This window comes from Nomia melanderi, chromosome 4 (genome assembly GCF_051020985.1).
Source record: "Nomia melanderi isolate GNS246 chromosome 4, iyNomMela1, whole genome shotgun sequence".
NCBI classification, from domain to species: Eukaryota; Metazoa; Arthropoda; class Insecta; order Hymenoptera; family Halictidae; genus Nomia; species Nomia melanderi.
The window spans coordinates 11,987,381-12,006,510 of NC_135002.1; the positions used below are offsets into that span (position 1 = coordinate 11,987,381).

At 28.2% G+C, this 19,130-nt stretch overlaps 5 protein-coding genes across 11 annotated transcripts; 2 read left to right on the forward strand and 3 right to left on the reverse strand.

Annotated features, from left to right (window-relative positions):
- Window positions 1-6: 6 nt before the first annotated feature.
- LOC116425514 (uncharacterized) lies at window positions 7-4,498 on the forward strand. Of its 2 annotated transcripts, XM_031973357.2 has the most exons (11): window positions 7-356; window positions 438-643; window positions 852-1,073; window positions 1,146-1,642; window positions 1,713-1,887; window positions 1,961-2,296; window positions 2,365-2,570; window positions 2,863-3,109; window positions 3,191-3,421; window positions 3,490-3,741; window positions 3,814-4,498. In XM_031973357.2, the coding sequence occupies exons 2-11, from the start codon at window positions 542-544 to the stop codon at window positions 4,039-4,041; spliced, it is 2,496 nt and encodes an 831-aa protein (XP_031829217.1). In that variant the 5' UTR covers window positions 7-356; window positions 438-541; the 3' UTR covers window positions 4,042-4,498. The 2 variants fall into 2 exon arrangements, with proteins under 2 accessions (XP_031829217.1, XP_031829218.1); XM_031973358.2 differs by having other exon boundaries at window positions 7-643; window positions 899-1,073.
- Window positions 4,499-4,511: 13 nt separating this feature from the next.
- On the reverse strand, window positions 4,512-8,625 carry MFS10 (major facilitator superfamily transporter 10). The gene is made up of 7 exons (XM_031972970.2): window positions 8,303-8,625; window positions 7,292-7,515; window positions 6,632-6,868; window positions 6,476-6,563; window positions 6,187-6,404; window positions 5,575-6,105; window positions 4,512-5,497 (listed from the first exon to the last, which is right to left on the reverse strand). The coding sequence occupies exons 1-7, from the start codon at window positions 8,370-8,372 to the stop codon at window positions 5,375-5,377; spliced, it is 1,491 nt and encodes a 496-aa protein (XP_031828830.1). The 5' UTR covers window positions 8,373-8,625; the 3' UTR covers window positions 4,512-5,374.
- Window positions 8,626-8,873: 248 nt separating this feature from the next.
- On the reverse strand, window positions 8,874-12,956 carry rogdi (rogdi atypical leucine zipper). Of its 2 annotated transcripts, none has more exons than XM_031973142.2 (6): window positions 12,729-12,878; window positions 12,425-12,496; window positions 12,204-12,338; window positions 11,862-12,140; window positions 11,576-11,785; window positions 8,874-11,519 (listed from the first exon to the last, which is right to left on the reverse strand). In XM_031973142.2, exons 1-6 carry the CDS (start codon window positions 12,738-12,740, stop codon window positions 11,454-11,456), a joined length of 774 nt encoding a protein of 257 aa, XP_031829002.1. In that variant the 5' UTR covers window positions 12,741-12,878; the 3' UTR covers window positions 8,874-11,453. The 2 variants fall into 2 exon arrangements, with proteins under 2 accessions (XP_031829002.1, XP_031829001.1); XM_031973141.2 differs by lacking the exon at window positions 12,729-12,878 and adding an exon at window positions 12,885-12,956 and having other exon boundaries at window positions 8,878-11,519.
- A 745-nt stretch (window positions 12,957-13,701) lies between these two features.
- LOC116425444 (glutathione S-transferase theta-1) lies at window positions 13,702-15,285 on the forward strand. The gene is made up of 4 exons (XM_031973145.2): window positions 13,702-13,916; window positions 13,982-14,132; window positions 14,229-14,409; window positions 14,754-15,285. The coding sequence occupies exons 1-4, from the start codon at window positions 13,717-13,719 to the stop codon at window positions 14,909-14,911; spliced, it is 690 nt and encodes a 229-aa protein (XP_031829005.2). The 5' UTR covers window positions 13,702-13,716; the 3' UTR covers window positions 14,912-15,285.
- Window positions 14,835-18,955, reverse strand: LOC116425445 (RAB6A-GEF complex partner protein 2). Of its 5 annotated transcripts, XM_076367149.1 has the most exons (8): window positions 17,846-18,292; window positions 17,638-17,722; window positions 17,060-17,277; window positions 16,871-16,992; window positions 16,670-16,777; window positions 16,208-16,357; window positions 16,023-16,135; window positions 14,835-15,945 (listed from the first exon to the last, which is right to left on the reverse strand). In XM_076367149.1, the coding sequence occupies exons 3-8, from the start codon at window positions 17,179-17,181 to the stop codon at window positions 15,415-15,417; spliced, it is 1,146 nt and encodes a 381-aa protein (XP_076223264.1). In that variant the 5' UTR covers window positions 17,182-17,277; window positions 17,638-17,722; window positions 17,846-18,292; the 3' UTR covers window positions 14,835-15,414. The 5 variants fall into 5 exon arrangements, with proteins under 5 accessions (XP_076223264.1, XP_076223265.1, XP_076223266.1 ...); XM_076367150.1 differs by lacking the exons at window positions 17,638-17,722; window positions 17,846-18,292 and adding an exon at window positions 18,848-18,955; XM_076367151.1 differs by lacking the exon at window positions 17,638-17,722 and having other exon boundaries at window positions 16,211-16,357; window positions 17,846-18,286.
- Between the last annotated feature and the right edge of the window lie 175 nt (window positions 18,956-19,130).

A 19,130-nucleotide genomic window follows, 5' to 3' on the forward strand; every position in this document is an offset into this window, starting at 1 on the left:
TTCTTTTGGTCACAATGAGAATCATTAGGAGTCATTGCCCTTTCTAAAAATCCTTAGTTTGCAAAACTCTAATTTTCTAATGACGCAACAAATCACTTCATTAAATGTAACATTAATTATAATAATTTAAAAGTACAAGAATTATTTTCTTACGAATTGGATTAATATATACTGTTTATCTATCCTTTCCAATTCTGCCCTGATTGGTTTATTTTGAAATTCAATTTTAGAAATGGCCGCCAAATACCGTTTTCTCGTAAAACAATATTTCTTATTTTCAATCTTGTGAATATATATATATATATGTATATATATGCGACAAAAAAATACACATGTTTAATTCTCGAGATGTACCTGTAAGAACATATACGCCATATAAACGTATTTTTACTTTCTATGGATGCTTTTCTTGAAAACATAATGTGTTCCCATTGTAGAAATTACACTTTCTGAAGAAGGTTTACGAGATCAGTTTTAATGTTATTCTCATTTCTAAGAAGACGAAATTTCAGAATTATTCAAGATACACAGGCTAAACAAAATGGAAAAATATCAACCTATGAGAACATTTATATTTGCAGTTGTAGAATATATTAAACATCCGAGTGAAACAACTGCTGCGGTTTTACAACGAAATCTTGGTGTAAGTTATGACTAATTTCTGTTTATTTTAAATAATAAAATTCTATTAATTTATACAAATAATGATATTGAAATGTTCTAAATACAATAATAGTATAATGTATTACAAAAACAACTTGTAATGATATAATAATTATAATATTATATGAGAAGATAAGATTGTTAGAAATATAAATTGTCTTTTTACAATAAAAATCTATGTTTGAAAGGTAATAAGCGTATCATTGGATTTAAGTATATTTGATCCTGGTACCAGTGTAGCTGCAGAGTTCTATGTTAGTCTACACGAGCTTATGAATTCTTTGGCATCTAGGACTACCTTAATTTGGAGCACAGTTGATGTTTTACAAAATGCTTGTCGTAATGCGGCTGCTAGACAAGCCCTTATACATACTTATAAATTTGCACCCATATTGGCGAGACTATTGGAGGTATTGTACATTTAATGATACGATAAAAATTATATTTATTTAAGTATACAGTTTTATTTAAAAATCTTTTAGGCTAATTTGACAACTGAGAAAAGAATACGAGTATTAAAATTACTTCAAGAATTAACATATGGTATAAAAATTTCTTGGCAAGAAGCTCATTTGCCTTACTTAATTTCTATATTAACACAGTGGGTAACCCAATCCAAAGAAGAAGATATTATTGCTCTTTCTCTTGGCGTATTAGTGAATCTTTGTTACAAAAATCTTCCAGCAGTCTATACTTTAATGAGAACTATTGACACGAAAGCTTTTATAAGGACATTGCTAAAACTGCAACATTGTAATGTTAATACCAGCGTGCAATGTTGCAAACTTTTAATTATCTTAGAGCACACAAATACAAACATCTCGGAAAAATACATCTTAGATTTTGCTGCTGTTACATTTAGTAGTCTTATTGTTGCAATGAAACAAAGGGATGTTTTATTACTCAGACATATTATAGACTTTTTCAATGATGTTGGGCAAAACGAACACTCTCACTCTGTGTTACTTACATATGCACAGTAAGTTATTAATACACCTATGCTCTAAAAATGTGTTTTAAACATTCATTCAATTTCTTTTATTAATTAGTTACGGCAGAGATGTAGAAAATGTATTGGCTACATTAGAAGATAATGCGGATCCAGAATGTGTTGCACTTATGATGGAATTTTTGGCATCGTTAGTAAAATTAAAATTATCAGCCTTAATACCATTGTATCCTTTATGTGTAAAAACAGCTATGACATGGGTCCCTGTGGAACAGGTGTGTTGTAATTTTAAGCATTATTTCTTTCGTGCATCTTTCTGTTAGTACAAATAAATATTTTTCAAACTAGGTATGTTCCAAAGCATTGACTTTAATAAGAGTCACTGTAATTGATTCGCGACGTATTAAGACATCCGCTGAAGTCTTAGCAGAATTAGATGCTTCTGTTTTGATGCTTATCATAAATTCGGAAAACAATAGACACCAAAGTGTACAGGAATTAAGCTTGGAAACAGAAACAAGACTAGCAGAATTAATGCAGCTGTTTCAAGAAATGGTTAAAATCCCTTCGCTTAGACCCAAGGTTATGCAGTCTCTGAGTGAACAGACATTATATAAATTACTGAGTCCAATGTTGGATTCTGAAACGTGTACAGCTGATGATTTTCCTGGAAAATATATTCAAGTAATGTTTTCTTAATATGTAATAATAATGATTGTTGATAAATATTAATTCGCTCTTAAACTTTTCAGAATCCAACTACAAATCTATGCATTCATGCATTAGCTTTAACAGCTGATTTAGCAGCTCATAATTCCAACTGGCTAACTCTATATTCTGAACTACTTCGAAAAAAACAAATACAAATGACAATGGCTTATGCAGTGTTTATTGGTGATACTGATGTCAAACAGAAAGTTTTACAATTAACATCTACTGTAGGATTTCCTCAAGAATGGTAATTTTATATTTATCCATTTTAATTACACTTTGAAATACATAAACTTTTAACAAGAATTACCATTTGAGAAAACTTATCATATTTTTGCTGTTAATAAGAATAGGTCACAGTAATCATTTTTATTCAAGATTTTTAAAGATTGGAGATTCATGTTGACAATTATAGTGTTGTGACCTCTTCCTTAAAATCAAATCATTTTTACAGAAAATCATTTTAATTTTTATCAATGATAATTCTATTCAAATTTGTTATCACATGCAAATTTTATTTTACATTTTTCTATGGTAAGTGTTTCTGCGGTGGCGCTTTGTATGAAGCAGTTGGAACCTCTGATATTAGTACAAAGTACTTCCAGTATGGTTACGAGTATTGGAAACAAAATGCCCATAAATTCAAATAGCGAAATGGCTCCGCTTTTCTCTTTTGCGCAAGAAGAACGACTTGATGCCTTTTTAGCAAAATTAAAAAGAGCTTATGAGTCAAACCAAATGAGTGACATTACCACTTCAGCAGTCATGGAATTGTATGAATACAAGGTATAGAATTCTTACAGTCTTTTTCTTTCGTGAGGAACACGAAATATGATATATGTTTTAAACTGTTTTTTCTTTTTAAAGTTAGCAGCTATGAGACATGCAGAACGTGCGATGCAATCCAGTTTAGAAGCAGCGAACAATCATGGCATTAGTTTACAGCATAGACTTGCACAAATAGTGGCTGAATCGAGTCGTCTACATCAAATGTTATTTGATACTCAGCAATGTTTAGAAGGTGTTAAATCTACATTGACAGTAAAACTTGCTGAAGCAGAAGAGCAAAGTAAAAAAGCAGTAGCTATTAAAAAACAGGTTGATAAACTTGATAGTAAATTAATAATTGTACAAATACAAAATTTACTTAGAAATTTTATTCGTAGGAAATTGAAGGATTGAAAAAAATAGTCACTGAAAAGTCTGCTAATATCGAGCATCAAAATATATTAATATCACAGTATAAACACGAGTTGGAAAGTAGTATTAACAGAACTGAAGCATTAACTAAAAAAATAAAAGAAGTAGAAGCGGAATGCGCGAATGCGGATGCGAGAACTACAGAAATGGTCAATAAGAATCATGAGTTGAGTAAAGTCCTTCACAAAATGCAAGATCAGCTTAATAAGAAAGAACAGGTATTTTTAAAAAGAATATTATAAATTTTAGAATATAAAAATAGTTTTATTAATGTGTTTGATTTTCAATAGGTGATAGAATTAAAAGACGCAGAAATACAATCGAATCAAAAAGATATTTCTGCGCTTAAGCAAGAAACACAACAATTATCGCAATTAGTACATACGTACGAACAAACTATTGCAGAAAGAGAGGAAAGTCTCCAGAAGCTGAGAGCAGAATTAATAGATTTAAGCCGCATGAGAGACATGATTTTTGAGCTTACCGCCAAAAAGAAAGAAGACATGAATACAAGCTAACATCAACTGCATCTTTTTAAAATGCAACTAACCCTTGAAACTATCAAACAACTTTGATAGCAATATTCTTAATAATGTACCACATTTTTCATATATATATATATATTTTGAACAAAATTTATTAAAAATTACATTGCATTATATGTACCTGTATGTATATAAAAAAAACCAGCAATTGAGTTATATGGTTCGTTTTGTAAATACAGTTTTTTAATGTTTACATCAATTGCATATTACTTCCACATGCAATTATGATTTTATACTTTGAAACAGAAAAAGATTTTCGTTGTATATTAAATAGATATTGTAATAATTTTTCTCTTTTAATGAAAAAATTATTCTAGCAATTGAAATGTAATTATTCTACTGATTGAAAATAAGCAACGAACGTTTGCATATCTAATATTTTATTTTTTCTTATTCTTTTAAATAAAAAATACTGACACTGTTTAAATTAAATCACATTTAGATTATTGCTCTATACAAAGAATAAAGATTTTATTGATATCTGAAGATAGACATTATAAAAGTATTCACTGTGATAATATAGTAATATCTTACTATAATATATTGTACGTCAGTTTTATTGATATTTTTATACTTAGAGAAATTTGTATAACTAGCTTAAAATTTACATACCACCATACTACCGATTATTACAGCGAAAAATTTAAGGGTAAAATTTTTATTCTGCATAAAAGATGACAATCACAGAAAAGTTATTTATCATCTTTCATTGTTAAAAAAAAAAAATATAATTTTTCTACAAGTGGTATCTCTGAGTTGTGTCATTTATTTTTAGACAACTGTGTGTGTTTTTAGTTATATATAAAATTCCTACACATAAACAAGAATATAGATCTTTCAATGTTTCTTGTACATAAATATAAAAAATACTTGCAATGATTTGCACTTTGTCGCTCAATTAATGTAAATTAAATTATTTCTACTTAAGGTAACGTTAATTTTATTCCAATCTAGTGAAAAGATTAAATTAAATAAAAAAAAAAGAGTTAACAGTTATATTGTTATATGAATCATTTTTCTGGAATGTCAAATGCAAAGTGTATTCAATACTTTGTTAAAATAATAGAAAATATTAATGCATTAAAATTTTAATTAACTATTAGTCGAATATATATTAATGAAATGAAACAATTATTTTTTCAATCCAAAGTTTCCTTTTTGCAAGCAAATTGAAACGAAAACTTTGTGCTCAACCAACTAAAGGTATTAACATTTCATTAATGAATTAAAATGAGCTATGCGCGACTCTATCTAACGCTAAGTTATTTTCCATATTAAATATTTGACGTCTAATAAAGCTTTGTCATCAACTGCTACCTTTACTCCACGGTTGTTCCGTAGCAGATGCAAAAATCACGTAAAAGAAGTTGGTTATTACGTTTATTCCTGCTGCCAGCCAGAATACTGTGTGCCAACGTGCTAGTGTTTCCTAAAAGTTTGTTCATAAAGTTTATTTTATAAATTATTAATAAGTAAAAATATCAACTTAATTGTTATTATACTAACGTGTCCTTGAACTAATCTTCCAATTATGTATGGTGCTAAGAATCCACAAGCATTTGCTGCAGCATTTGTAAGTCCATAAAGAGTCCCTGCATATCGTGGTGCTAGAGCAATGTGATTCATTTGATTCCCAGCGTATACTGCGCCTTGCAGAGATCCTAAACCAGCGAGCATCATCATTACAGTCATACGGTCACATTCAGCCCAAATAGCACCAATAAAACTGAGACTAGGTCCTAAAGAAGCCACTGTATTCCATAGTCTAAATGATGTTAAAGGAGATAAAAGCTGCTGGGCGAGAAGAGCATCTGCGAAACTTGATATACCAAGCCCGACTATCCAAGAACTTAAATAAGGTAGTGCTGAAAGAAATGCATCCTGTTGTACATCGAAATGCAAAATTTTATCCATATATGTTGGTAATTCAGTTAAAAGAGTATAAAATGCCCATGACTGTCCACATTGTGTTATCGTTATAGCCCAGATAGGTAATGATGTGAATACTGACAACCAAGGAACTCCTGCATCATTTTCCTATTTTTATATAAATTAAATTAGATTATTATTGATAGAAAAATGATCATAAATTTTATAAAGTTACAGTAAAAAATGAACCTCTTTTTTTTCCACACTAGCTTCAATATACATTCTTTCTTGAGGGTCAATTCTTGTATGCTCCGCTGGTGTATCAAAGATGAAAATAAGCCAAAATGCATACCATATAATGCCAAGTCCACCGAACAAATAAAATGCAAATGGCCATCCACCCCAAAGTTCTAGAGAACATAACCATCCACTCACTGGTAATGATATAACAGTTCCAAAGTTTGATCCTATAACAACACAACGAATATTGTAAGTTGAATAATGTGATATAACAAATTTTGAATTCAGAAAGTAATACCTGCATATACGACAGCAGCAAATTTGCTTCTCTCTAAAGGAGGTACCCATTGTGCTAACATACTGTGCATTGCAGGGAATGTTACACCCTATATAGAAAAAAAAAATTAAATAGTATCATTTTAAAATATTTCTTTTCTATGCATAAAAGATTTACCTCTGTAAATCCCTCTGCTACTCGTACAGCTAAAAATGGTACTAATCCTGCATAGGCTGCAAAAGGACTGATTACAGTCAATACTGCAGTCAGAAATATTCCTAATCCATAAATTAATTTTCCTCCAAATTTCTCAGCCATTCTGCCGCCTGGGACGTTTGTAATTACATAGCCAAGAAAGAATGCACCCAATATAATACCTTGAGTTCTTTCATCCCAGTCAAACTCTCCTGCACTCTATCATTTCAAATAAAATTTGAAAAGGCATATTATTTTCATAGACTAAGAATAACCGTTAGAATCTGTTATGGTTTTGCTCAATTAGAAATTTAATAATTATAAAAAAAGTAGCCAGATAAAAGATGTAGGCTTGCAATATGCGTTACATCAATTCGCTTAGGTCATATCAACAATGATAAAACTATATGAGTAACATGTATGATAACAAAGTCACAACTAATACTGACATTTGATCCATATCAATGTTACACTTACAGAATATATATTATAGTTTTGAAGTTTTAGTTTTAGTTTTGAATATTTTCTAAAAAATTACATATCTCAACAACATCTATTATTGGATACAAGAAAATAAAAATAAATAAAAATAAATAAAATAAAATAAAATAAAATGAAAAAGATAAAATTTGTGTAACTCACTGGAATAAATGTTCCATTAATGGGCCTTTTGTTAGGACAAACATCAGTAGTATCATTGTCATCGCTATGTGGCACAGCTGTTTGATTGACCATTGATACAATAGCAACAGATAAATTTACTCTCATAGCATATACCAAAGCAAACCCTAGAAATCCTAAAAAACCCAGTGTATACCTTGCTTTTATGCATGATTTTGTATCTGATGGTACTTCTGGTAAAATAGCTGAAAAGGAAATGATACTATTTATTATGAATCATCCTTTATATAACAATGCTTGTTGCAAATTACCAATTGTGTTACCATAATGTGGCAATTATAATTATTCTCAACATATGTTGATACATACATTCTATAATTAACGATAGACGTGATATAAAATATCGTTGAAACTTTACAAATAATAATAAATGAAAAATATGTTCTATGTTTTCAAATAGATCATGTAGTAAAAACAAAAAACTAAAAATTGTAACAAACTCTTTGTGTACTTGACATTATCACTTTCAACAGTGGGCATGAATTATGTTTTTCTGCCTTATAAACAATCAAACAAATAAGTTCTTAAAATATATAATTATTTTTATTAACCTGGCGTGTACCCCGATAATACATTGTAAGATCTTTTGTTCTTTTTCATGTTTCATATCGCGAATATAATAATATTATCTATAGAAAAAACTTTCTACCCGTATGTTGCAATATACACTAAATACTTCCAACTTAATTATAACATATGCTGTCAAAAACAAAACAATCATGAAAAGTTAAAAAAAGTCGAAGAATTTTCAACAAATTGAATTCAGACGAAGCAACACATCCGGAAACTCTGACAAGTGACAATGCTGTAGACAGCTCACGCATCCTTCTGTCAAACTTTTGTTTCCAAACAATATCTTTAAACAATCTACTAGTAGTGACATCAAAAACGACAAACAAGCAAAAAGACATACTTACGCGTGAAAAAATTACGTGCAAAAATAAATGAAACATTAAAAGGTAAAAGACAGACCTTTTTCTAAAGAATCGTTAATGCATAAAGGCTGGTCATCTCTTGAGACACTAGGATCCAGCACTTCCATGTTGCTTATGCGTTATTTCACAGAAATTGAATGCTTTTACGATATTTCAAATATTGTTTAGACATCGAAATTATATTTTTGTTTCGTATGACAGCAACATTAATGCCTTGCGACATTAATGCAATTATAAAGATTAATTAATTTTTCCAAAATAAATGTAATTTAAATTTTAAGAATGACAGAACACCACGGACTCAATGTCGTCTGCTGTCTGACTGGCGCGAATTACTGCGCACTCACGTCATTCGAAACTAACACGAATTAAAAATCCATTGTGTACACACAGATAATGGCGCAGGCGCATTACTTTCCCTTGATTTTCTATAATTGCAGACTACGTAACACGAAACAGCTATAAAATTGTAGAACGTTGACAGTTACTAATTTTTTCATAATACAAAATATTAGGGAACACTATTTTTTTTGTAACTTTAAACATTTGGATTTGGAGTAAAACACTATTTTTTAAAACGTTTGTAGGAACATAAAAAATTATAAAAATTTGTTGGCATTATAAAGCATTTATTTATTCATATCATAATAATTTAACAACAATGTAGATGTACTTATATCCCCTCATTGCCTATCATAATAACTCTGTCTCTTAACAACATTTCTTAATTGTATTGTTCTACTGAAATACTTAATAATAATTTTTGGTTTGTAAGAATGCTTATGAACATTATAAATTACATAAATATTATTAATTCTCTGAATAGCTAATGAGAGTAGTATACAATAATTTCTCTGTTATAAATTTTTATTGTTTCTAAATACAAGGCATTTAAGATCACCTATAAGCATACCATTACTTTTTTAATACAATGTATACATGAATAAACTACTACAGATGTTATTCAACTATTTGTTTAATTATCATAAATATAATTAAATAGGATATAAATTATCTTTTGTATAATTTTAACAAAATAAATGGTATTAACCATTTAAGTACCAGCTTGTGTGTTGCATTCAAGATATTTAAAATAACAACTATAAATAATATTTAATTTGTAAAATGATATCAATAAAATATGATGTATAAGTACACAATACAGTATACAGAACTCAAGGAAAAATACACTGCACAAAATGGAATAATGAACATTTAATAATCTAAACCACTGTGCTCGAGAATTTTAACATTTAAAACACATGAGTAATTAAAACAATATAAATATATTTGGATCTTGGTTTGACTTTTTCAAGTCTATAAGACTTTTATGAAAATTTTCTATTATTTAATACTACAAGAATGCCTTTTTAATTTCTTGTCATGTCATAAGGAAAGTTGTTTTTTTCTTATAATTAAAATTGTCTCACTTATGTTGCAGTTAAACTGTGTTTAAATATGTATACTTTATGCAATTGATACATGATAAAGTTAATTGAAATTCTATATTCATAAAAAATGTTTAAAAAGATTTGTAATTTAAGAAAAATTATAAATTATTACTAGACTATGCGTTACATAAAATCTTTTAAAAATTTATTAAGTTGAATGGTAAGTTCGTTTTCGGCCTTGTACATACTTCAATATATATACATAACGATTTAAAATTTATTAAGAATTCATTCACATTATCAGGTTTGTTTTTCAGTTTTCTATAAACAAAGATCTTTTACATAAGTATGTAAATTGGTGAGTAATATCCGTTTTATGCTATCTATATGATTATATATAATTATATATAATAGTAATAAGTATATGGTTAAAACATGAATACAACATTTTAAAAATAAAAATTTCGCATTGGATAAATAGAATGAAGTACAATGGAAAAATTAACGAGGATTAATGTTGATGTACCAAAATAGTGTATATATCATTGATTAAAGAAGTTTCATACAAAGTTAATAGCATTTAAAATTCTTAGAAAGAAACACGAACAAACTTACTATTTAACCCAACATATTATAGAATTCCATAATTTAAAAAAATAAATATATTTCCATAAATATATTACCAAAAAACAAAATGAAAATTAAATGTTATGTTGGAACACTTCTACTTTCACTACAAAAACGTACATACCTTCCACTCAATATAATATGAAAAATAATTTGAATACAATTTTAAAACTGCATACATAATCAGCATTATTATTTTGAGATAATTACACACATTTAACACAGTTATATTTAATTTGATCTATGTTTGAATTCATAAACAATGATTGCACCACTGTCCAGTTTATAGATGACAAAATATCAAATAACAACATAAGTGAGACGTCTACGTATAAAGGATCCTCCAAACTAGAACAAAATATTCGCATTTCTCTATTCTTAGCAGAAATTTGTTTGCGTTAGTACGAATAAATACTTAAACCACCATATATGTTACACTAATATAAATTTATCGCTGCGAAATATTTGCTGCTACTGTGAATACTTGACATTAGTTTGGGACATCTTTCAATATAGATACAGTATGATGAAAGGAACGTCATACCATAACAATAAAGGTAAATGTGTACTGAATATTCTTTGGTGATAAAAATAAATAATTGTCGAAGATGATTGAAGTAATAAATCAATTATGAAAAACATTTAAAAATAAAGATTTGAAATATCCTAATCTAAAAATACATTGTTAAATTTCAATAAGAAAATGATTACTATAACATTCCAAATGATCACAGAAAGTATAGTATATATACTACTTAATTATTCTATTAATCAATTCAATAACAATTGACAGTTACCCTTAATTATTGTAGTGAAGATCTTCAAACAGAACAAAAGTAGTGTCTAATAAACAAAATAATTTCATAATTGCAGATGCAACTATTAACAAAATATTTCTAAAATCATTGTGTAAGTAATAAATTGGGAAAAAGTAGTAGAACTTGTACAAATATACAAGAGTTCCCAATTCATTGAAATTGTAATATATACATAGTTCAAAGAATCCTATACACATTCTATAAACACCTTATTTAGGAAGATTAAATTCCATTATAGAAGTAAAATCCACTAAAAATGCTACCGGAGCATTAACTGTGGTATGCTGTGTTACAAGTATATAGACATTTCTTCAACTGACAATCATCTAAAGAATTAGATATATTTTGATTATCAGGTTGTGGTAGAGGCAACGCAAGAACCCACTGTAAAATCTTTATACTGAGAGAAAACACAAATCTGAAAAGTATTTAAAATGAGACAAGGGAATTCAGAACAAAAGTATTCAAACTAACCTTATCCTTTAATCGTTGACAAAGCTGCAGTGCTATGGTGAGCAATACTAGAGCATCATTTAACCAAGGTACACTGCATTCTGCTTGTTGAGTTTCATGCTTGACACTACCATGCGAATTCTCTAATTGATATACTGCCAGAACCAGCTTGTAGCTTTGTATATAGAAACTTATAGCCAAATTTTCAGGAAGATTTGGGTTTAAAGATTTCTGTGAATGTGTATAATGTTTAAAATTGATTCTTTTACTTTTATGTTCATTGAAGATCCAAGATATATCTTTTTACCATATTTCGACTTTTAATGAGATCATCAATTGTTTTTTTCCTAGGAACAATTAAACTTGTTCGGCTACGTTGAAGGCAACCCAATATATTTCCTAATACATGCATAACTTCATCTGACGTTTTGAAAGGATAATGACGATCAATATTGTCTATATGTGCAATAGCTTGCTGCAAGTGATTGGCAGCATCTTGTATTTGTTGCAACTTCCATGGATGCTCATTTTGTATGCTTGTTCTCATATTAACATTCTGTTGACGTTGAACTTTAAAGTTAACTTCCTGCAAAGATTTTTCTCTTAATCAATTGTGTAACTATAGACTAAGAATGTTGTCAATACTTACTGCATGTGTTATACTGTCACCAGTTAGAACAGCTACGCATTTTACTTGATCATGAGGAGCAGCAAATATAAATCTGTCGGTTTTATTATGTTGATCATTGCCAAATAAGGTCAATGGAAATCTTTGTGCACATTCCTATAATATAATACAAAAGGCAATAATATTTTTAACTTATTGTTAATATATTATTAATAAAAAGTATATATTCTTTTAATATATACCATTAAAATGTTCCTTAACTGTGACAATGAAGAATGAACTTCTTCATGAAGTACCCATTCAAACTCCATTTGCTGAAATAAATTTCACAATTAAATTTGTATTACTTCAGACTTTAATAGCATTTCTCACTCAATACATTTAAATATTTAACATTGTAAAAACATTTTTAACCGAAAGTTAATTTCATCTCACTGTTACGAAGTACATATAAGAAACATTCAAAATTTGTTTAAATCGAAACACCGGTACATAAAACTTATGACATAAGTGAAAAGATAATAAACAAAGTATGTAATAATGTACCGAAAATAACATAACCAACAAGAAACAGTTCGTCAAAACGAGCGGATGCAAGTTGAATAGTTAAACGATAGATAAGGTAGACTATCATCGTGTACCGCGAAATGACGAGGTCGCCTAAGTGATTAGATAAACGGTACGCAAAGACAAATAGCTTACGAGATTGTGAGCCTCCTCCTTCTCGCTGTCGGCCATTTTTTCCCCTCCGGCTACTGACTCCTCTTGCTTCGTTACTTGTATCTCCGTGTTCTATTTTAAATAACTTCTTTCCCCCAATTCTCGTGTTTTTTCTTAAACGTCACATTTGTTACTAGTTTCACACGCGAACTTGGTTATCATTCGGAGTCAAAAGATAAAATTCGTCATCTTTTTCGGTACAAATTTCTTCGATCTCGAATAGATAAATCGTTATCATTATAAGATCTTTTAATTACAATCTAAGATCTGTGCGGGTTAGTAATTTAATTCAGAGAACATAGACAAAATTGATCAAAGGTAAGGTAAATACCTTTACTTTTTACAAAGTTTAATAATTTTAGATTAAAAAAGAAAATAAATTAAAGACACGATACTTAGATTTCCAGTAAGAAAATCATTTGATTCATACAATTATCCTAAAATCGAATTACACATTATCATTTTACGTAATATATACCTAATATTAAATTAAACCAGGTCGCTTTCAGAGACAGGTATTAGATTTACCTATTGTGAGCACATTGCAATTTTCAAATTCATGTTGATATTGAATATTGTCTTCTTATAACTAAGGCGTAAATAATATTAATCAAATCAATTTACGGAATAATTAAATAAATGAGAACTTCGATTACTTCAAGGATACACAGAATTGCTATAGTCATACTATAGAGAGAGGGAAGACTGCCCCTGAAAGCAAGCAACCTTTTCATTTACGACAAGAAAGCTTAGCTGTTGCGGATAATTAAGAAAACGTTAATTTCACAATTAAGTATTTAATACTTTACTGAAAATGACTTTGAAATTGTATTATGATTTATTGTCGCAACCAAGTAGAGCTGTGTATATATTTTTAAAAGTATGCAATATACCGTTCGAGAAGAAATTAATAAATCTTGGAAAAATAGAACATCATACTCCAGAGTTTAAGAAAATTAGTCCATTTCAAAAAGTTCCTAGCATTCAACATAATGATTTTAACATGATCGAAAGGTATAATTTACGTGTAAAATATGTATATGAAACTAAAAAGAAATTGAAAAGGAATATTTTTATAGCATTGCAATTTTGAGATATCTCTGTAGAGAATTTACTGTGCCAGACCATTGGTATCCCAAAGATTCAAAAGCTCAGGCAAAAGTTGATGAATATCTTGAATGGCAACACATGAATACCAGATTGAATTGCGCCTTATATTTTCGGCAAAAGGTACAAAAATCTATTTTAGTTCATTTATGTAAAGCTTTATGAAACTTTTATTTATAAATTATTTATACATTATTTATACAATCTCTTTTCCTGTAGTACTTAATGCCAATTATAACAGGTAAACCAACAGTACCTGAACAAATAGCAAAGTATGAAAAACAGATGGTCAATTGTCTTGATCTATTAGAAAATGTGTGGTTAAAACAAAATCTTTTCTTGATTGGTTCCGAAATTAGTATAGCTGATCTTCTTGGAACATGCGAAGTAGAGCAAGTTCGTGAGTAATTGTGTAATCTTAATAGTCACTGTTAAATATCATAAGACTTATCAATGACTTATATAATCATTCATAAATTTTTTAATATTACTAATAATGAAACATAAAACAGTTACATTTGGTAAGATAAGTGCACAAAGATCTATAACGTAATTTATATAAATAATTTTATAAATATTTATATATTATACATATATTTATAATAATAAATGTTTTCATCTCCAATGAATACTCGTGTGTCATGAACAAAATATACAGAGATGTCCTGCATATAACATGTTAAACGCTTTTCTTACTAAGGTATGTAAACTAACATTTAATGAAAAATTTATTTTTAAATGTAGGAATTGCTGGATATGATCCTCGTAATGGAAGACCTCGCTTAGCTAGCTGGATGACAAAGGTTGCAGAAATTACACACCCCCACTATGAAGAAGCTCATATTTTTTTGAATAAGCTTGCAAACAAGGCAAAAGAAAACTCATTAAAGAGCAAGATTTAAAAGTTTTCTAAACTTTCTATTTCGTATCGCATTAGTGATACAAATTTTAAGTAATAGTATAAACAGTTTTAACACTTCAACAGCTGCTGTCACATATCCGTAATAATACCCCTTATAATGAGAAGAAAAAGTTGTTACACAATTTAAATGATGGTTTCAACATTTACTTTAATGAATGTCTTAGTTAATCTATGAACGATTACGAAAAGCATCAATGACAAATAGTAAGATTTACACATTTGTTGAGCCAACAAATAAAAATACTTACATTAAATGGGTGATGATTAAAATGTTAATTTGTCAAGAAAGCATAAAACATGATATACTTAAGACACAACTGAATCTAAGGTGATATAAAACTTTATTTTTACAGACATATTTACTTAATACTTTGTAATATCTTTATTATAAAATTTATACTTTTTACTGTATAAATATATTTGTCTTGTAAAGAATAATTAAATTCTGATTATTTGTTTCCTTTAATAATAATTTTTAATTTGCTATATCACTATATTATACTTTGTTTGTTGTGCAGTATTGGGTGGTGTGGTTGTTGGATGAATATGAACAGGCAAGTCCCAAATCATAGTTTCAACATCTAAAGTTAATGGTCCTTGCCAATTAATTGTATTGTCATTGGGTGTATCTATTAGTTTAGAAGTTGTAACAAACTCAAAATGTAATCTCCATTTCAGTGTCATTAAATCAGTGGTAAAATCAGGGGTTACATGTAAAGGTATAGGTAACACTAAATGGGAATATTTTAGACCCATGCACATTTCGTGATGTTTGTTATAACTAACTAATGTTGGAACTGCAGTTTTCCCTCGTCTGTACTCTTCTGAAATATGTTCCTCTGATTGTAATGCAACTGAGACTTGAGCACATGAAACTGTAGCATTTGAAAAATCAAATGTTCCAACTATATCCTCTCCAAGTTTGTAAGAGTTTTTGAAGAGACAGAATCTTACAACTCGTCCACGACCATTTGTAATGTTGTAAAAATTTGGGCTACGTCTAGCAGTCAAATTCTGTATACATGCATAGAAAGAAACATTATTAATCTTATACTTGTGATATACTGTCTAATTCCTTATCTAAAACAAACCTGCAATGTTTGTAATGCAACATCTAATGGAGTTTCCCTGTGTTGTGTTTCCATGAATGGATTATTTGGACTTAAGTCAACACTATCATTGCAGGCAGTTACTTCAGGTAGTTCTGTTAAAATTATAATATTAACTTTATACTAAGAATATACAATATTAATTATAAAAGTCACAGAAATATTACCACTTAATGAGAGTACTCTGAATGGAATTCGAAGTAATTTTATAGCTGTATTAACTCGTTGTGTTCCAACGGTAATTTTATATGAATATTTTACTGCATGTCCTCTGTAAGAGGGAGGTGCATCACTTGGAATTATTTCTCGATATATATCTGTAAAACTGAAATCTATCATTTCTGTATCCTATATAAGGTATTTCACAAGTAAATAACTACTTATATGATGACCAATACAAAAAAATTATGTCAAAATAATCCAAGATGATTTTACAGTTCAAACAAAGTGAAAAAAATTTGCTCTATCATTGTAAGTTTCTAAAGTTAATATTACAGTCAGTAGTGAATATTAAATTACTTCATGTTTAACTTATGACTTAAAAAAAAAAAGTTTTATCAAAAATTGTTTATATTATATTTTTCTTTACTTGAAAACAAGAAAAAAAAAACAAAAAATTTAAAACTTACAAGTTTTATTTTCACCTGGTGATAATCTTAAATCACAAAACAAAATTTTTGGCTTGGTATTAAGCACCACATGACCATTATCTTGTTGCCATGGTGCAAATGTTGTATCTGTAAAATACTTGCAGTTGAAGACAAACCAAATACTTAAAATATAACATTATTGTTAACAAAGTATTATTCATAAAACTCTTTTTATCTTACTTGCATTAATAGCTCCTAACCGAGCTGTAGTATTTAATTTTTCAGAAAACACAATTTTGCTATTTGTTGAACATTGACAATGAACTTGTGCACTGGCCCATGCAAGACTTTCAAAAATGTCACTAAAATCATTGTGTATTTTATGTAAATCAGTTTAACTATTTTATAAAAAATAGATTATTTATATACCTATGACTTTGAGATATTTGATGACTTGGATTTGGTGGATTACTGAACGTGACTAAACATTCTATGATTTCCCCAGAAAAATATACAGGACCCCTAATTAATTTTGCTGTTATCTCAATCATAATTTTTATTATAATTATTTCTTTATAATCTTACTAATTTCAATTAATATTCTTTTCTTCATTACATTTCACAAATAATGTTTTTGGTTGTTTCAACTGTTAAAATAAAATAGTAAATTATTCATCTGTTTAGTTGTATGCAAGTACTTATAATATTAATGAATAATATTTATATAATTATAAATACTTTATATTTGTTAATAATTCTGAATAATTAAGACTAATTGTATTATATATGTGTATATAGAAGAACTCGTTTAATAAGCATCACATATTATATATTTATAATATTCATTTAATTCAAAATTAGAGTAAACCATATTAGTAATGGTAACACACGAAAAGATGCAATGGATTCTTATTTTATAAATTTATAACTATATTGTAATAAGTTTAATTAAAAATTCCAAATGGTTCTTTTATTCTTATAAGTAAAATGATTTGCTAAATACTTACATTTTCAAATAAATTGAAAATGTTCTTCAAAATAACAGTTGTCTCTTTTATTATTAAATCGATTATATATTGATTAGGCAATACACTACACAACACAATACATTTTATAGTCTATTTGCAGGATGTAAATAGAAGTGTAGGTGGTAAAATTTAAATATCGCGTAGAATATTTCTGGATTTATTATTAAGATTTAAAATTGAAACTAACCTAACAGAAACACCTGCTTCAAACATATCCTCTATTAGTTTATTAATTTCTTGTTTATTATTTATTTAAAGGAGTCAACTGTTAAAAAAGTTGATTAGATTTTCAATCCTTCGAATTCCATGTAAAAGGTACAGTCACATTACACTACTTTAATGGAAACAATATATTTTCGTAAACATAACTTTCTACTTTCGTGAATGCATCACAGTAAATATGTTAGTACACAATATATAAACTGCTTGTGCGCACTCAACGACGATTTTGTTTTTATTTTGCATTTTTCTTTCTTTTTCATTTATCTGTATTTTTATTATATTTTTTACTTTTAAAAATTTTCTCTCGTTATTAAATATTCTATATGTGACGGTAGTATCGTACGGCTATCATTTCTTAAAACATCATTGCTGGTCCGCGACCGAGACTTTAAACCTGTTCCCAATATGTTATACACTTTATTTTTTTCTTAAATTTAAAAAATTATTTTATATTTTCATACTTCATTTTTTAGAGGAAGTTTAGTAGAATATTTAAAGAGTTTTCAACCTAATTAAAAATTGGGAAAAATGATATATGTATTTAAAATTAAATATTTATCTTCAGATATGACATGTATTTATAATAGTAGCTTATTTAATGAATTTTTAATTTCTATTTTGTATAATAGTGATAACATACATCAATCAGATTTATAAATAAATTTTATAGTAAATTTTAAATTCATGAAATTTTTGCCTTGGAAATACATTAAAAATTAAATAAAAGTTTTTTTTAATTTTGACGATTATTTAAAATAAATAAAAATAAGACAACATTATTGGTACAGCTACTTGTTTTGGAAATGTGAATACTCTGTTTATGAATAAAGTATTGAGTGGGACATTGAGCGAGGGGGCGTGATAATTGAGGACAGTATACTATTGGGATACCAATAAACGTAACAAACAAACCAATGGATAATGTTAAAACGCATACATAATTATAACATTCCATATTATTACGAACTTGTTTAAAAAGGAAAAGTCTTGTATGCATTTTTAGCTGACCAACTGCTTACTCAATAAGGAAACCAGTACCTACTATAACGCGACTCCAGAATAAACGCGTTCTATTATGCAGCCGTCGAAATCACCGCAAATGAGCTAAATATAATCGTTTGTCTCATACATTGTTGAATGACATGACATGTTGAAAACAGTACTAACATCCGATACTTTTATTACATTAAACAAAATTTAACGTTATTAAATTGATAAACAATTTAGATCATATTAAATATTTATTAAAA

Excerpts from the sequence above, each read along its gene's own strand:
- LOC116425514 (XM_031973357.2), top strand. The coding sequence starts at position 542 with ATGGAAAAATATCAACCTATGAGAACATTTATATTTGCAGTTGTAGAA. Across the intron at positions 1,643-1,712 it reads GTGTTACTTACATATGCACA|TTACGGCAGAGATGTAGAAA; the intron begins GTAAGTTATTAA and ends TTTATTAATTAG. Across the intron at positions 1,888-1,960 it reads CATGGGTCCCTGTGGAACAG|GTATGTTCCAAAGCATTGAC; the intron begins GTGTGTTGTAAT and ends TTTTCAAACTAG.
- MFS10 (XM_031972970.2), bottom strand. The coding sequence starts at position 8,372 with ATGGAAGTGCTGGATCCTAGTGTCTCAAGAGATGACCAGCCTTTATGC. Across the intron at positions 7,516-8,302 it reads TAACGATTCTTTAGAAAAAG|CTATTTTACCAGAAGTACCA; the intron begins GTCTGTCTTTTA and ends TTTCCTTTTCAG. Across the intron at positions 6,405-6,475 it reads TGCTGCTGTCGTATATGCAG|GATCAAACTTTGGAACTGTT; the intron begins GTATTACTTTCT and ends GTGTTGTTATAG.
- rogdi (XM_031973141.2), bottom strand. The coding sequence starts at position 12,920 with ATGGCCGACAGCGAGAAGGAGGAGGCTCACAATCTC. Across the intron at positions 12,497-12,884 it reads AGGAGGAGGCTCACAATCTC|CAAATGGAGTTTGAATGGGT; the intron begins GTAAGCTATTTG and ends AATTTATTTCAG. Across the intron at positions 12,339-12,424 it reads AGTTAAGGAACATTTTAATG|GAATGTGCACAAAGATTTCC; the intron begins GTATATATTAAA and ends ATTATATTATAG.
- LOC116425444 (XM_031973145.2), top strand. The coding sequence starts at position 13,717 with ATGACTTTGAAATTGTATTATGATTTATTGTCGCAACCAAGTAGAGCT. Across the intron at positions 13,917-13,981 it reads GATTTTAACATGATCGAAAG|CATTGCAATTTTGAGATATC; the intron begins GTATAATTTACG and ends ATATTTTTATAG. Across the intron at positions 14,410-14,753 it reads ATGCGAAGTAGAGCAAGTTC|GAATTGCTGGATATGATCCT; the intron begins GTGAGTAATTGT and ends TTTTAAATGTAG.
- LOC116425445 (XM_076367150.1), bottom strand. The coding sequence starts at position 17,181 with ATGATTGAGATAACAGCAAAATTAATTAGGGGTCCTGTATATTTTTCT. Across the intron at positions 16,358-16,669 it reads ACCAGGTGAAAATAAAACTT|ATATATATCGAGAAATAATT; the intron begins GTAAGTTTTAAA and ends TCAGTTTTACAG. Across the intron at positions 16,136-16,207 it reads CAGAGTACTCTCATTAAGTG|AACTACCTGAAGTAACTGCC; the intron begins GTAATATTTCTG and ends TAATTTTAACAG.